This window comes from Colletotrichum karsti, assembly GCF_011947395.1.
Source record: "Colletotrichum karsti strain CkLH20 chromosome Unknown Scaffold57, whole genome shotgun sequence".
Classification (NCBI taxonomy): domain Eukaryota; kingdom Fungi; phylum Ascomycota; class Sordariomycetes; order Glomerellales; family Glomerellaceae; genus Colletotrichum; species Colletotrichum karsti.
Window position 1 is genome coordinate 70,980 of NW_024065957.1, and position 13,700 is coordinate 84,679.

The 13,700-nt window shown below is 51.7% G+C and overlaps 1 protein-coding gene across 1 annotated transcript; it reads left to right on the forward strand.

Annotated features, from left to right (window-relative positions):
- Positions 1 to 3,021: 3,021 nt before the first annotated feature.
- Positions 3,022 to 5,385, forward strand: CkaCkLH20_12281 (uncharacterized protein; the record flags this gene model as incomplete). Its single annotated transcript, XM_038894994.1, has 5 exons — positions 3,022 to 3,061; positions 3,185 to 3,630; positions 3,745 to 3,795; positions 3,939 to 4,183; positions 4,311 to 5,385. 5 exons carry the CDS (start codon positions 3,022 to 3,024, stop codon positions 5,383 to 5,385), a joined length of 1,857 nt encoding a protein of 618 aa, XP_038739656.1.
- Between the last annotated feature and the right edge of the window lie 8,315 nt (positions 5,386 to 13,700).

A 13,700-nucleotide genomic window follows, 5' to 3' on the forward strand; every position in this document is an offset into this window, starting at 1 on the left:
ACCCGACCGATGCGATGATGCGGGAGGATGTGACCGAGGCGGAAGTGACGGGCGGGTGGACGGGCCACAGGCGACGGAGGTCAAGGGAGGCTCCGAGGCCATTCCAGTGCTGGGAAAAGAGAGACAAAAAAGAGCGAGGATCCCTGCAGAAAGAAAGACATTTCTGGGAGCTGGGAGTCGATTGTCTGGAGAGCAGATGTGCGGGCAGAAGATGGGACGGGATGGCCGTGACCTCGGCGAAAGAGAGAGGAAGAGAATGAATCATGGGCCTGGCAGGCGCCGACCCAATGGCCTCAGGCAAGGTAAGAGGTATCCATAATTACAGCGTACCTCCCCAATGATGGGGCTTCGTCAACGATGACATCCCTACCAAATGCGGGTATGACGATGAAGAAGACGTCATAACGGGGGCCCCGCCCCGCCACCCAAGCGAGTGGGACACCTCAGAATCCACGTCCCACAAGATCATGGATGGGCAACCGCTAAGCACCCGGGCCCTGCCTTTTTTGACTCTTTTTTCCTGGTTCCAATCGCTGCAACCGGCTGGGGAAGGAAAGAGCAAAAAGCATGCGTCCTGCAGCCAAATCATGGAAATGGAAATCCGGAAAACATGGGGGAGTGAGGGAAAATAGCACTTTTGATCTTGGAATTTCCTTATTTTCTGTGCACTGATGTTTTGTCGCCAACGCCAACCCTGGTCCTTGTGCGAGAAAGATGAGGACGACGTGTCGGATATTTGTAGATGACGGTCAGGGTCCCAGCCGCTTTACTTGACACTGAGGTGAGATACTGCGCCAAATGCTGCGATGTGCTTTCGCGCCAGGTCGACGCTACGAGCAATTAGCGCAAGAGGCGCCCCTGGATCCATATCGTCGGCATTTCGACTTGCTGGTGGCCATTTGTAGGTTGTTTTTGACGGTCATCTTGTTGGATATGTACCTTGCTCGAGTCTCGTCCAATGTCACCAGTGAACCTGCTCAAGCCTGAAGTGATTCACCCAGCGATCTCCAAGCTGTTCCTGGCCTTGATTTTCGCCGATGAAGCAGCAGTTCCAGTCACAGGTATCTCCCTTGCTTGCCTGTACCCTGCCCAACGTGCCCGATTCTGGGTCTCTCCCGGCAACTGACCCAATGGGTCTGGGGTTAAAGTGACGATGATGAAAGTAACCCAATCATGAAACGACGGGCGTAGATGAAAACATCACGGTGCCTTATCTGAGGAGGGAGAAGCTGGGGAAGAAAGGGTCGATGAGATGATGACCTTGGCAACTACCTAGGAGGGAAGAAGGACGAAACAGGAGATGCCTTCCTCTGAAGAAGGAAAGGCAGGATGGATTATTTCTGTCTTGATGAAGAAACCACGACGTGATATCTACTGATACCTAGGGTAGAGGTACCTCACGAGAAGGAAGATCGGGACGAAACGAAGGTACCTGACTCTTTCGTGCATCCTGCCTTCCTCGAAAATGTCCAGAGACACATGCTCCAGCCACTCAATCATCAAAGCGCCCAAGAAATGCCCCGCTTTGGGGCGACGCTGAAGTTGCAGGTGCCATCAGGTGCGGCAGGTGCAGCTCCTGCGCAGCCCACCACACCCGCAGCCCACCAGGAAACTGCCACTGACGAAATGCAACGCAAAAATGGAAAGCAGAAATGAAAAATCACAGGGAAAGATGGATTGTCCCATTAATTCTCCCCTCGCGATTGTCAGCTGCGCTGCTTGTCTTCTGTCTGTGCAACTGTTCCTGTTCCTGCTTGACCTGACTGTGGTGCTGTCTGTAATGGAAGGTTCCCTGATCCTAAGATCCTGAGGTCCTGACTGATGCCGCTAATGAGGCACTGATGACTGTCGCTGTAATTGTTCCTGCCAGCTGAAAGAGAAGAGTCTCGTCGCCGTCGCCTCGTCGCCTCGATTCTTCTGCCCATCCAGTTACTTCCTTCTTTCCCATCAAATTCCCTCGTCGTTAACCTCACATCCCCCCTCCATCGTGCTTGCCTTGTTTGGACCCGTCCGTACTTACCTACCTTGACGATACGTACCCTCTCGTCTCTTCACTTCGCAACCTTTCCGACCTCCGAACCTGAAGGTGACCTCAACCTCACTCAACCTCGACTGGACCTCATCTCACACACCCTCCTTCATACACACCCGGCCTCAATCTTACCTGACGCTGTTTCCCACCTCTGTCATCATCGCTTCCCTTTACCGAGGGCCGCAAATCCAAGTCTTCGCGCACAGTACACCAGGGCACCGTCATCGCCAGGCCAGGCTTTCTTCCCCCTTGCCTGTCTACCTAAACTTTCCACACCCCCGGTCCATTCCATCCCTCCCACCCTGCTTTACATCGCTGTCTCTCGCATTACGCAGGACGCTACGCTACTTCGCCTACCTTGCACGCCTGTTCTCGACCTCTACCTCACCCTATCTCACCTACCGAGACCTGAACTACGAAAAATCGCTGGAATACGCTACCGACGTCTACGCAACGCAACACCAGGGACCGCAGCACCCTACGCTACCTTACGCTACACCTGCTTTGGTGCAGTCCCAGTCGCAGACAAACGTGCTGCAGCCCGCCTTCCCGCGCCCGATCGTCCTGTTCCTCCAACTTCCGTCATCCGAGTCCACGTTGCCCCTCCGCCAACATCACCACCACTACCGCAGTCCACAAATCTCTACTTTTCGCAACGATTTCTCCCTTTCAGCCGCTCGTCCCCCCCGATTCTCAAAGGAAACAACCTTGCATTTTTCTCGAGATTCTTTTCTCTACCTACCTACCTTTCCGTCTCTTCCAATCCACTACGACTTGGCTCCCGCTACACGAAGCAGATTGCACCGAGCATTCCACCACGACTCGTGCTAGACCTCCGCATTACCAATCACAGACACAGATTCACCCCCTCAATCCGGCTCCGCTGGACACATCAGGCCGCCGCTCCTTGCGATTTGCGAAGAGAGATACGACCTCGCGAATACCTTCAATAGTACCGTCGCTCCTCATTAGCGACCCCGCCAGTCACCATGTCGACGATACAACAGCTCAAGAACTTCATCCGCCACGGTACGATTCCTCCCCATTACCTGCCATCAGTCCCCCCTCCATTCATGGCAGCCCCTTTTGCGGGCATTTCTCTTCTGCTTCCGTCTTGCTCTCCGCAACACTTCACTGACGATCTCTCCGCAGGCAAGCAAGCCCGAGCCGCGAACAATGACGAGACAGTAGCCAAGTCACAGAACTCTCCTCCCCCAAAGGCACAGATGGCTGGCAATTCCGAGCCGGCACATGTTGCCGCTCCTCCTCCCGCCGCCGTTCCCGACGCATACTCGGTCGCTGCCGATGGTCAGAACCGCGCCGCTCAAGCCGGTCATGTAGCCGCTCACGCCGTCGAGCCCAACCAGAACAAAAAGGCCGGCAAGAACATCGATAGCACACACTTGGCAAAGATCATCGCCGAAGAGAACGAAAGCAAGAGCAAATTCCCGAGATACCCCGGTTTGGAAAGATGGGATCTGGTTGAGAAGATGGGCGACGGCGCCTTCAGCAACGTTTACCGAGCGAGAGATACCCAGGGCGAACATGGCGAGTGTGCCATCAAGGTCGTCCGCAAGTACGAAATGAACAGCATGCAGGTGAGTTGATGCTTGGGTGGTTACGGCCGCGACCATGATTTTCTTGTTTTCGAGCACATTTTTTTTCTGTTGTTGGGTTTTCCGATGGTTCCATACCAACAAAGGCCGTTTTAGGGTAACAAGCATCTACACCCGGACTTCAAGAAGGTCCCCAAAGCAGCAGAGGTGCGAAAACATTTCAATATTTCTTTTGTCTTTCAAACATCGAGCCATCCTCACATTTCCTCGACAATTTTTGTTGCTCTGTTATGTGTTTCGAGGATGGCTCTCCATATACTTCGCAGACACCGTTACTGACCCGAGCGCAGAGAGCAAACATCCTGAAAGAGGTTCAAATCATGCGTCAATTGGATCACCCCAACATCATCAAGCTTGTCGACTTCTCCGAATCACGGCAATACTACTACATCATTCTCGAATTGGCGCCCGGTGGCGAGCTTTTCCACCAGATCGTTCGTCTTACCTACTTCAGCGAGGAACTTTCTAGACACGTGATCGTCCAAGTTGCCCAGGCTTTGGAGTACCTGCATGAGGAGAGAGGCGTCGTTCATCGGTAAGTTTTCGATGAGTGCATTGTGGTGCACTTGTGGCAGGCTTGATGCGGAGTGGCGGTTCACTGCAGTCGGATTTCTCTGACGTCATGCTATCGTCTATTGCACCCGCTGACATTTTTCTGCTAGTGACATCAAGCCCGAGAACATCCTGTTTAGCCCGATTCCGATTGTTCCGTCAAAGCACCCTAAGCCGAAGCAGCCTGGTGATGAAGATAAGGTCGACGAAGGCGAGTTTATTCCGGGTGTTGGCGCTGGCGGCATCGGCCAGATCAAGATTGCCGACTTCGGCCTGTCCAAGATCGTATGGGACAACCAAACGATGACGCCATGCGGTACCGTTGGCTACACAGCTCCCGAGATTGTCAAGGACGAGCGCTACTCGAAGTCGGTCGACATGTGGGCCCTCGGCTGCGTATTGTACACGCTGCTCTGCGGTTTTCCGCCATTTTACGACGAAAGCATCGAGGTTTTGACGGAGAAGGTTGCCAAGGGACAGTACACATTTTTGTCTCCCTGGTGGGATGACATCTCCAAGTCTGCTCAGGACCTGATTTCCCACCTTTTGACCGTCGACCCCGAGAAGCGCTACACCATCACCGAGTTCCTGGCTCATCCCTGGATTAAGGGCTCTGGCCCCACACGACGCGACGAGAAGAAGACTCAGCCGGAAATGCTTCGCGCCTTTGATGCATCAAAACTCGTCGACGGTGACCGCCGCTACGACTTCCGTTCACCAGGAGCTGTCAACTTGCGTGAAGTCTTCGACGTTGGCTACGCCGTTCACAGACAGGAGGAGGAGGCCAAGAGACGGAAGCAGATTGGTGCCAAGGGTGGCGTACCTGCGCGTTTCCTGAACAACCTGAACGAGGAGTCGGAGGATGAGGACCAGGAGATGGCTGATACCAAGGAGGCCGAATACGTACACAAGCCTTCCCAAGCAACACAGGCTCTCGAGCAGAGCATGCGCAATGCCCAGATCAAGGATCAGCAGGAGCAGCAGCGCGGGCGTGAGCGCGAACGCCAAGCTCACCACAACGAGAAGGGCTACGGCCAGCACTCTGCTGCGGTCACTGCGGCTGCTCGCCAGCAGGTAAGGGATCGCAACAGGCAGAAGGGTGCATTTGAGCTGAGCCTTGACGGCGCGACACTTCTTGGTCGGCGAAACAAGCAGCCTTTGGCGGCACGTGCTGGCGGGGCATAGGAGCCTCGTACTCCCAGCAGTAGTCCACCGGGGAGCGATCTTGTTCTTTCGCGAAGCTTCAGCGCGACGAAGTAGATCTAGAGGCGGCACGGTGTGAATCAGTGTGGGTTTTCGGCGTACAGGATTAAAGGGAATGGCATTCCTTGGTCAAGTGGCCAAGGACTTAAGCGCAAGTTATGAGACGGACGTCGTGGATATCCATTTGTGTCGAAGTCGGTTTTGTTTGTCATTTCTTCTTGGGACGGATTTGCTACGACTCCTATCTCCTTTTTTGCGGCATCATACATAGGCCTGGAGTTTCATTGGCAACCGGGAACATAATTCCTCCTTGCGATCAACAATGAATGAGATTTGCTACTTCAACTTCTTCGTCCTGTTGATTACGTTTGTGACTGCGATGCTACGTCGACTTGAGGATCCGGAAGCTGCTGCTCCGCCGGAAGCTTCTGCGATCTTCACGCTTTCGGTCTACTTACATATATATTCTAGCAGCAGCCTTTTGGTCTTCTAGAACCGGACGAACTGATACAGTCGAAGTACCTTAGTTAATCACTTTTGCATCCTGGGCAAGTTTGTCTTCACAGCTCCCGACGCCTCTCGGTGTTAGGTCGTTGAAGGAATGAAGTACTCGTGTACATGTAGTCTAGTAGAATACATCCCAAACGCCGCCGACCGGTGAAAGGCGACAGAGAGAAGGTTTCGTGGCTCTAGGAATGCTGACATGAGTTCAACAGCGGCGATGGTATGGCTACGAGACGGCCATGTGCGTAATGCGCATCTGGTAAAGAGACGTGTTGATCATGATGATCTGGCACATGCCTCGTGTTGTGGAGCCGTGATCTCGAACTCTGGGGCTTGTTGTTTGTTTTGTGTTGGAGGGGTATGCCGATGCCGCGGATCTGTCCTTTGGGGAAGTTGTTCTTGCTATATAAAGCGCAGTGTGCGTGGTTGTCATGTCCCCTTTTCCTCACACAAGATTGGAACGAGGTTTGGTGCTGGAACTTGTTCTCTTGCTCCAACAATTGTTTGAATTCCCACGGCCTCAAGATGGTACTTCAACTTTTGGGGAAGTTGACGGAGCATCTTTAAGCCCAGGAAGACGGTTCTGTTCGAGAAGATGTATTTGGCTGGAATATACCAGGTAGGATGGAGAGGAGGGATGGTGGATGGGAATGTGTCTTTAAGCCGCGCGAGTTCGGCGGTGCTGTATTTATGTGTTTGATGTAGATTGGTCATCTCAGCCTGAGGGGCAGCAAGCTTCGAAACGCAAATGGTTTATTTAGTCTTAAAAGAAGACTCAGCCGACGCTACATGTATTGGCACGATACTTTGGTGTCCGGGCTGGATTTTAAATACACCAGCGGAAGACGACACCGATGTCTTGAATGTATCCTGCCCTCGTTTGTCTGCCATGAACGAGGTGTGTTTGGAATGATATCCTCTTCCACAAGCAGTGAGTATGTTTCTATATAAGGGAATGAAGCAGTGCTGAGCTTTGCCTTTCCGCAAACACATATAGTGATTGGTTGTTGAGCATGGCATAGAAGGATGTACCTGCTGAATGAACGAGGTAGGCTGTGAATTTGGACGTGTGCGGCGCGGTAGTCTGACCCGGAACGGTGTCATGTTGCGTAGAAATTCTGTTGCGTACGTATTCTGTTGGAATGCATCCACGATGACGAAGATAGACGACGAAGTCAGGGGAGTATTGAGAACAAATCAAATTGAGATACGCCAACATGCCGCACGTTGGACGCTTAGTTTGCTCAGGCTTTATCACATGGGGAAGCCACCTCATGAGGGTGCATTTTGATCGTCGTCCGAGTCGGAGTAGATTACGTCGTCGGAGTAGATTACGTCGTCGGAGTAGATTACGCCGGCAGCGATTCGTTTTATACCTAGCAGATCCAAGTTGCCTAACCTAGAGATCTTTGTATTTCCTCGTGGCGAGATCTCCGCCCGATACTACCTGTGAAACATGGATTTCTCGAGTTGACCGCCCGTAGCTTGTTTGGGACATATAAAAGAGCCGCTATTACAATCCTTCCGTCTTCAACAATATGAGAATCGGCTAGTATCTGTGCTTCTGTAAAGCGTGGTGCATCTGATTACCTCTCTTGTCAGGTTTGTTCTATGGATTACGACACACTGTGCTCTCTTTGAAGAGGTTTCTACGCTGGCGTTACGTTGGTGTCTGGCTTTGCCGTATTCTGCTCGAATAAACTGATAGTAACGGAGACGCTGGGAAACAATAGAAAACAGATGGGTCTCAAGAGGTTGTTACATGTCGGTGCCTAGTGGGAGGATATTCGTGTAGATTGTCTTATTGGATTTGTGCGGTATCCTCACTTGTGAAGAAAGTGGAGGGGGGAGGTCGACCATGTTCGTGGGGATCAGAGAAGCAGCTGCGAGAAAGCCAGAGGTCTTTTTATACCCGCTACATCTGGAAAGGCTAAGGGATGTAGAAGTATTTAAATATGCTCTCTGCTCTCTCGGTCCCATTCTTTTAATTACTAAAGAGGAACGCTCATCAGCGGTTTTCTCGTCACGTCTGAGTACAAAACACAGATATATCTCAACATCATGTTTTGACCAACTCAAGTACGAACGCCACTGAAAATTGCCAGTCTGGAGGGGCGGCTTTTACTATGGGTGAATATCTGAAGGGAGACGGAGACGTAGAACAACGGAGATGTTGGAAAAGGTACCTGGAAGATGAGATGGTAATCCCTTCACATGCGGCATGCGATGTTGATCGATTCTAATATCTAGTTTTCATTCGGCCTTCTTTGGCTTTTATCAAGCCGAGACAGGGAGCATAACGACTCTTGTGCTGCTCATGAATATGGCAAAGGTTGATATTTTATACCGAGTGAGAGTAGGAGAACGCGGTCTTCTCTTCTTCTGTATGGAGAGTGCTTATCCCTATAATAGAAAAAGAGTCCTTATTAACGCGATGTGAAAAGGCCTTTCCTTGGGTTGAGCAGGCCGCCAGAGAGATCCTAGATATTGGAGGTGTTGGGTTTACCCTTTCGTAAATCGACAAATTATACTTGCTGTTGCAGACACGACATGGCAGTAGAGTTTGCGGCTGGGCCGTAACCTTTTGTCAACCCTCCAGCGTTTCGTCTATGACTGGAGCCGATACGCAGCAGGTACCAGAGGGAACACTTTTCTGTCTACATATCGCTTAGCAATACACCAAGGAGAGTGACGCAAGGAGGCCACGAGAAATAGCTGGTTCCAATCTGAATGAGATTTAAGGTTGAAGAGTTTGAAACTGTTATCTCTAAACATGTGCAGACATGCTTAAAGTGCAGATTAGCTTGGGGTATGGTGGGAGTATAGAAAGGGATAGTTCTAGCATCGTCCCAATGCTGTGGTAATACTGCGTTATATCTAGTTTCTTCATGGAGAGAAACATTCTATTTAATCTCAGTTCATTATGGCTAGAATGTAGAGAAACCAACAGAAAAATCAGCCAGGACTCTTCCTGAGCATGCTGTTGCTATCTCCAACTTTAATCAACAGAATCCCTAGAAATCTAATCACAGCCTTTCACGTATGTGATGTCCAGTGAGCAGACTAGTTATTCTTTGGGAATACACAGCGCGAGGCGAGCAACAAAGGTGATGGCAGACGATCAGCATGCACCTTGCTAGCTAGATCACTTTGTGCTGTGAATACTGGATGCAAATGGTTTTGCTTAAGAGATAACAACGCCTTGGAAATTGTTCCGCAATGAGACACTGCGGATGACGATGAGTATGTGTCTTTGCTGGACACTCAAAACAAGGTGCATTGGGCTTTTAAAGAAAAGGGTAAGCTTGGGAGACATGTGTCTTTGTCTGTGGTATCATAGCCAGCTGAATTCTTGCTGCTAACAGCTACTGATGGGACGAGAACCACAACATTTGTACCGCAAAACCTCAGTAATGATGCAAATTCTCTACTGCATTTGTTTCTGACCAGCCTTGATGATGCCAGTGATGTTGATTGAAGATAGCCTTGCATGTGAATATTGAACTTAGATCTGACAGCTGGCACTATCAACTCCTTCTTTAGGACCCTGGCTAAGGTTGATCTGTTTCCTGTAAAATTTGGGTAACATTGCAGATGCAGATAACGCAGACGTGCTTCAAGCTTTTCCAAGTTGAAATGCAAGAATTGATAAAGAAGACGGCCTGATGAGGCAGGTGGGGTGGAGTGACTTCTGCCCTAGGTGGGAAGGTGGTCTTCTGCCTTAAGGGACGTTGATGTTGCTTCCTACCTACCTTCCTACCTAGACATCAAAGAGTATTTCAGGCCGCAAGCAATTGCGAGAGCAAGTGCTCTTACTCGCTTCCCTTTCATGTCATTCCATGAAGCTGGTGCTCTTGACCTCGCTTGATACTCCTGCCCTTTTGACCGGGCTAGACTTCTCGCCCGCCATCTCGCCTCGGGTTTCTTTTGATCATCATTCTCCCGACAATCCCCTCGATCATCCAACGACATACCAAATCTTATAGCTAAATATGAAATCGCCCTTAGCTTGTCATACTTCTGCTCTCAGATCGCTCGTCTGCGAGAAGTCACGTAAGGTACGTTCGCCCTGCAAACCCGGCACGTTTTCTAGCAACCCACACACATCAATGGTGTTCGCACTTGCTGACCAGGATCGTTAAGGAAGCGAAGAGGTTGGTCGTTGAATTATCCGAGAGCTGGAGGCGACGAAGGGGCATCTCGTCATGGATCCCGACGAGACCGAGAAATGCAGCAATGCACCGGTGGTCCTGCGTCCGCTCTCGGGTCCCAAGACGCAATATCCGCACAAAACACAAGATCCTGCAAGCGACTTTGATCACGTCACCTCCACAGCCAAAGTTGTTCCAGAAGCACGATGGCCTCTCTGCATTCCATCTGCAGCAGGGTCCAACTTGACCCCACGTCACGCACACCGCTCCCGGCGACACGGTTAGCGAGCGGCTACCGACACCCCAAGAACATGGCATCGGTCCCCTCACGTTGTTCACCTCCGAGCCAATGCCGTTTCGACGCGCACGACATGTCGAGTAGATCGGGACGGCCCGCACATTGATGGCCGGCGGAGCTTGCTGGGAGCTAACTGGGGCCAGGGTCCATACGTCCGATCGGATCTGGGTCACGATCTCGGGGCCGCTTGCTGGGGATGGCGCCATTATGGGGTCCTTGGCGCGATGCCCGCCGGCTGGAGCAACGACAGACATTGCCCAAGGTTCGCATCCCTGAAAACCACTTGGTATCGACGAACAGGTTCAAGATTCACCGGCCCACTAACGAGACGGCAGCTGAAGCCCAAAGGGCGGCCAGGTCAACTTCTGAAAGGGCAACAATGCGAAAAGCGAATACATTATACACAAATCGGAATCATCGTCTTAACCAGCTTCAGTGGGCGTTTCTAACTTTCGAAACAACAACCTTTCTGCCGGTCGAAGATTGTTTGTGTACGCCACTTGGAGAACAGAAACCCGATGTCTTCCTTTTTCTTTCCAGCATCGCTTGAAGCTGGGGAACCATGGGAACTGCGTTTGGATCAAACGACAATGTATGCGATATCGAGAGGAGTCGATATTTCGGAAGCAGAGACACCGGTCAATACCGAATCAACACTGCCCGGGTGATTTAGATGTCGGAAACGCTCAATCAACATCTGAAGCTCAGTATATCGAAACCCCTGGCTCGGTACCAGTCTCAACTCTCAACCAGCATTTATGTCAATACGTCTCTGTTTTCAGTCTTCGTCAGCAAATGGAACTCAAATGATATGGTACGGCCTGCCATCATTTGATACCGCAGTGAATGTTTGCCGATCGGGCGATTCAGACTCAACTTGCAGCGCACAACTTTAACACAATACTTGACCACGAATCATGGATCCGACAAGAAAAGAAGGACTGAAAGTTTCAAGTTCTTTAGAGGAATAATCAAATGATTCAGTGAGACAAACTACAAGTCGTCAGCTGGAGCGAAACGATCATCTGGAAAGCCATGTTGAGGACCTTGATGGCCGCATTGATAAGACCCGAAGGAGGCAAGTCTCGAGAACCCGGATGGCCAACCTTGATGGCCAACCTGCTCACACAAAATCATCCGCCATCTCCCTCTACACCAACCACGGTTCGCGATATCGCCGGATCAACGCAAGATACTGCGTAGCCAGCGCATCCATCAAACCTTGGTTTGGTCAGGCGGCTGGACTTGTGGGATTGAGACCAAGCGACGGGCGACGGACGCTGGGGGCCCGTCGGTTTGATGAGACAATTTCTATCAGCCAGCTCGCGTTCGTTCCGTTGCATCCCCGCCTCAGGAATGCCGATTCTCCCTTCCACCGCCATTTTGGATGCCCCTGAGCAACAAGATGGGTTGAGCACATAAAAGGGACGGCCTGTCCTGCCTCTCCTTTCGGACACTGTCTCGCCGACACTTCTCTCGACAACCAGAACTCCTTCAATCTCGACCTTTCCCGACACCACAGCTGACGCTGCCCGATTGACGCGACGCGACGCCCAGTTGAGAACTCGAGAAGACAGAGAGAGACGGGAAGGACAGATCAGAAGAGAGAGTGGGAGAGGCCTTCACCCCCTAAACCTCTGACTCTGCTCCTTGTCTCTCTTCATGGCTGATGTTTGCCTTGATCCTCGGGAATCGGCTTCTACGCTGGGGCGAAAGACTCGCAACCCCCCACGGTAATGAGCCACAAATCTCTCATTTGTCTCTTCTCACTTCTTTTCATTTCACCCTTGCCATTCTCTAACGTTAGGAATCGGACGTATCAGCTGATCGGGCAAACTGCTCCTTCACGGGCGGTACCCGTCGCCGGCGGCCAGTCTTCGTGATTGGGCAACCCGCGCTGTTTAGCTAACAATTATCTCGCTCCTTTGTACGCGGAATTTGAAGTATGAGGGTTTTACCGGGATTCTCCTTTAGCAAGGTTCTTTTGCTATTGCCCCCATCGTCGGAGTTGAGGCACGGCTGATGCTTAGGGGAGAGACTATAGTCTGACCGGTGAGACCACTCTATGAGTTGTTCACTGAGGTTCAGACTTTGACTTCACGATGACGATTGATGGCAAGGTCATCTGGTCGTAGTTGTTGCTTCATTCTCTTCAACCCTTCTCTTTCTCTCTGTCTCTTTCTGTTTGTTGTTTCAATGCTTTTCCGCCGCCGGGTCTGCCTAAGTAGACGGACCCCATTCGACTTAATGACTAGTCCCATGTCTGGCCAATGCGGATTGTCCGGGCGCATCACCTGAAGAATCGGGTGTGGGATGGTACAAACTCTGTTTGGCGCGGGTGCCGCTGCCAAGCGGCATCACAAGCAGATTTCCCTCTCTGTCGTCCTACATGCTGCCATGCATATACACCATTCACATACACCAACCAGACCACGACAGCGAAGGCCGCGCCGTCGGCTTTCTCAGTCTACTGGTCGGTTATTCTGTGAAGGCGGTTTCCGATGGCTTTCATGTACCAAATTCGCCAACGCGCAACCGATAATCTGCACAGTCGAGGCCGGCACTACCCACCATTTCATGTCTCCATCTCTAGACCGGACGTCTGACCGATCACGGGCGGGGCTAGCATGTTCGGGCCCTTCTCGTCCACTCACTTGACGACGATCCCACCCAGCCCTCCTCCAACATTGCATTCACACGACCACGGCAGCTCATGCAAGCCCATCCTGCCGCCCTGCCGTGGCTCGCCATGAACCTCACGCGTGGATGTCCATCTCTCCCCGGCTAGCCCAATCACGGTACACCTTCTCGTCATCTTGTGGATCTAGCCCGAACGTGGCCTGCCACCACACCTCGAGTCTGCACCCGTAGGCTCGGTCCCAAACCCCGCTTCCAACGTCCAACCCACAGCCGACCTATCTTGGAGCAGGGAGGCTATTATGGATCAAACCATGGGAGTGCCAGCCTGATGCGGTATCACACAACCGCCATGTCAGCTTCTGCCCCCAAACGGCGCCGCGGCATTCGCGGTATCTTCTCCGACTATCCTGGCCAGCACAAGCGCCCCCTCCTCCGGGCACGCCCGTTCACGCTCCACGTAATGGCGAATGATATTGCGCTTTCTCGCGAGATAGCCATCTGATTGTTAGCCGACTGTACGAACCGTACGTGGGGGACGAAGCTCCAAAACGGGTATATAAACCCCAAGACGACTCGGGCATCTCATTGCTTTTTTCTTCATCGACTCAACAAGCTCTCAACCTCAATTCCAAACAACAAACTACCACTTTCAAGCTTTTCGCTTTAAACCAACCAACTTTCAAAATGGCCCCCTGGTAAGTGGC